This window comes from Sinocyclocheilus rhinocerous, unplaced genomic scaffold (genome assembly GCF_001515625.1).
Source record: "Sinocyclocheilus rhinocerous isolate Xijiao unplaced genomic scaffold, SAMN03320098_v1.1 scaffold2, whole genome shotgun sequence".
Taxonomy (NCBI): domain Eukaryota; kingdom Metazoa; phylum Chordata; class Actinopteri; order Cypriniformes; family Cyprinidae; genus Sinocyclocheilus; species Sinocyclocheilus rhinocerous.
Window position 1 is genome coordinate 69063 of NW_015655572.1, and position 1986 is coordinate 71048.

Genomic DNA, 1986 nt, shown 5'->3' on the forward strand with positions numbered 1-1986 from the left:
TTAACAACATTAGGTGTAACACACAACCCTAATATACAAAACTGATAAGAAAAAACTAAGAAACATAGTTATTTCAACAAAAAAACATCAAATTTGAAATGTAACGCAGGGAATTCTGGGAATGTCAATTTACGGTTATTCACTGAAAAATTATACAGTCTCTTTCACTTCCAAAAACGGTATACTACCGTAAAATTACATGTAATGTCCAATACCGTTTTTCACCGTATATAGCAGGGGAATTTACCGTTAACCATTTAACAGGTTTTTACTGTAGCATTTTTACAGTATTTTACCATTAAATTCACAGTCATTTTTTACAGTGTATGTCTGTGATAAATGAAGACTTGATAAAATGTTGCAAAGTTCACTGATTGAGGGACAATCTTAATTAGAGTAAAAATAATATTCTCACCGTAAATGCTCAAATGGTTACTCTGTTTTGATTATCAAACGCAACAAACAATTTTATGCTGCATTTTCATATTCTCAGATTGATGTCTGTCTGCAACAAGAGTAAAGCAAAAGTAGCAGTAGCAAAAATAAATTACGAAGACATGATAAAATGTTGCATTTATACTGATAAAACATCTAATTGTTAAACTGAGGGACAATTGCTATTTGTGCGAAAATGTATATAAATAATTTTCACACAATAAATATTAATTGGTTTTTAAATGGTTTATAATCACTTTACTCTGGTTTTTTTTTATATATAAAATCCTCGTAAACTATTGATTTGTTGCATTTATATATTTTAAGATTGAAAGTATGTGACAAGGGTAAACCAAAAATAGAACCAAAAATAAACAAAGGCTTGATAAGATGTTTTTAAAATTCTAATGTGACCTTCATATAATAATAAAAATCAACCGCTGAATGTTTAACCTGTATATGTACTTGCTGTTAGTACATATTGCACTTTAAATGAGGCTTTACCTTTTTGAGCATGATGATTCCCTCCTGATTGTGCTCGTTGGTGGTGATATCAAACATGGCTCCTCCATCTCCAGGGACGATGTTGTATTCCACCTCTGCGTTCTTTCCAGTGTCCAGATCATGAGCTTTGATTCGGCCAATCGCTGACCCAACTGCTGATGACTCCGGTACACGCAGGTGGAAGATGCCTGTAGAATCAATGAGTGTTTTGAAGCACATGTGACTAGTGTTGGGGAAGCTGCTTTAATAGTTTTGTGGCATTTTTTCTGTTTTAGTTATATTTGGAATAACATGCACCCATGAAATGTTCACATTAAAGGAATAGTTCACCCAAACAAGAAAATTTGCTGAAATTTTACTCACTTTCAGGCAGGGGCGTAGATTACACGGGGGACGTGTCCCCCCCACTTTTAATATCACGTAAATTCGTCCCCCGCACTTTTTCGGAAGTGTGTTCGCATAGAGGTTTTCAAGAGCCGGCGTGAATAAATATAGATTTAAATTCAAAGAGACATGATAGTCTGTGCATGATCTGATGCTTTATTCGGACCCAGAATAAGGCGAGATGAACATCGCGGAGCGCTAAACACGCAGTGTATGTTTCATTCATACTCGAAGCCGGAGGATGCTCTCGCGCAGAAAGTCGTACGAGGAAATTCCTAATATGGACAAGCTATCGCTGTATGAAAACAGTTAAAACAGTTGTTTTCAAAAGTATATGAACAATGCAGTGCTAATTGACATAGCATTTATTACAGTATTGAAACTATTCTGCCTTATGTGATTAAAAAAAAGTGTTTGTAGTATAAAAGCAAATCATTATTATTGGTTATTGTCCTGCAGTTATCTGATTTCTAAGTCAATTAAAAGCTAGAAATTAGAGAACAATTAAAGTTGCCTATACACCAGTCAAAAGTTTTTGAACAGTAAGATTTTTAATGTTTTTTAAAGAAGTCTCTTCTGTTCACCAAGCCTGCATTTATTTGATCCAAAGTACAGCAAAACTGTACAAAATATTTTTACTAGGCTATTTCAAATAACTGTTTT

General features: G+C 33.8%; 1 protein-coding gene across 1 annotated transcript in view; it reads right to left on the minus strand.

The window, feature by feature from the left end:
* The window catches only part of LOC107718535 (cadherin-12-like), a 78449-nt gene that overhangs the window by 52264 nt on the left and 24199 nt on the right, over positions 1-1986 (minus strand). Inside the window, exon 5 of the mRNA XM_016525633.1 lies at positions 940-1127. Coding sequence (XP_016381119.1) covers positions 940-1127 — 188 coding nt within the window. The remainder of the gene's footprint in view (positions 1-939; positions 1128-1986) is intronic.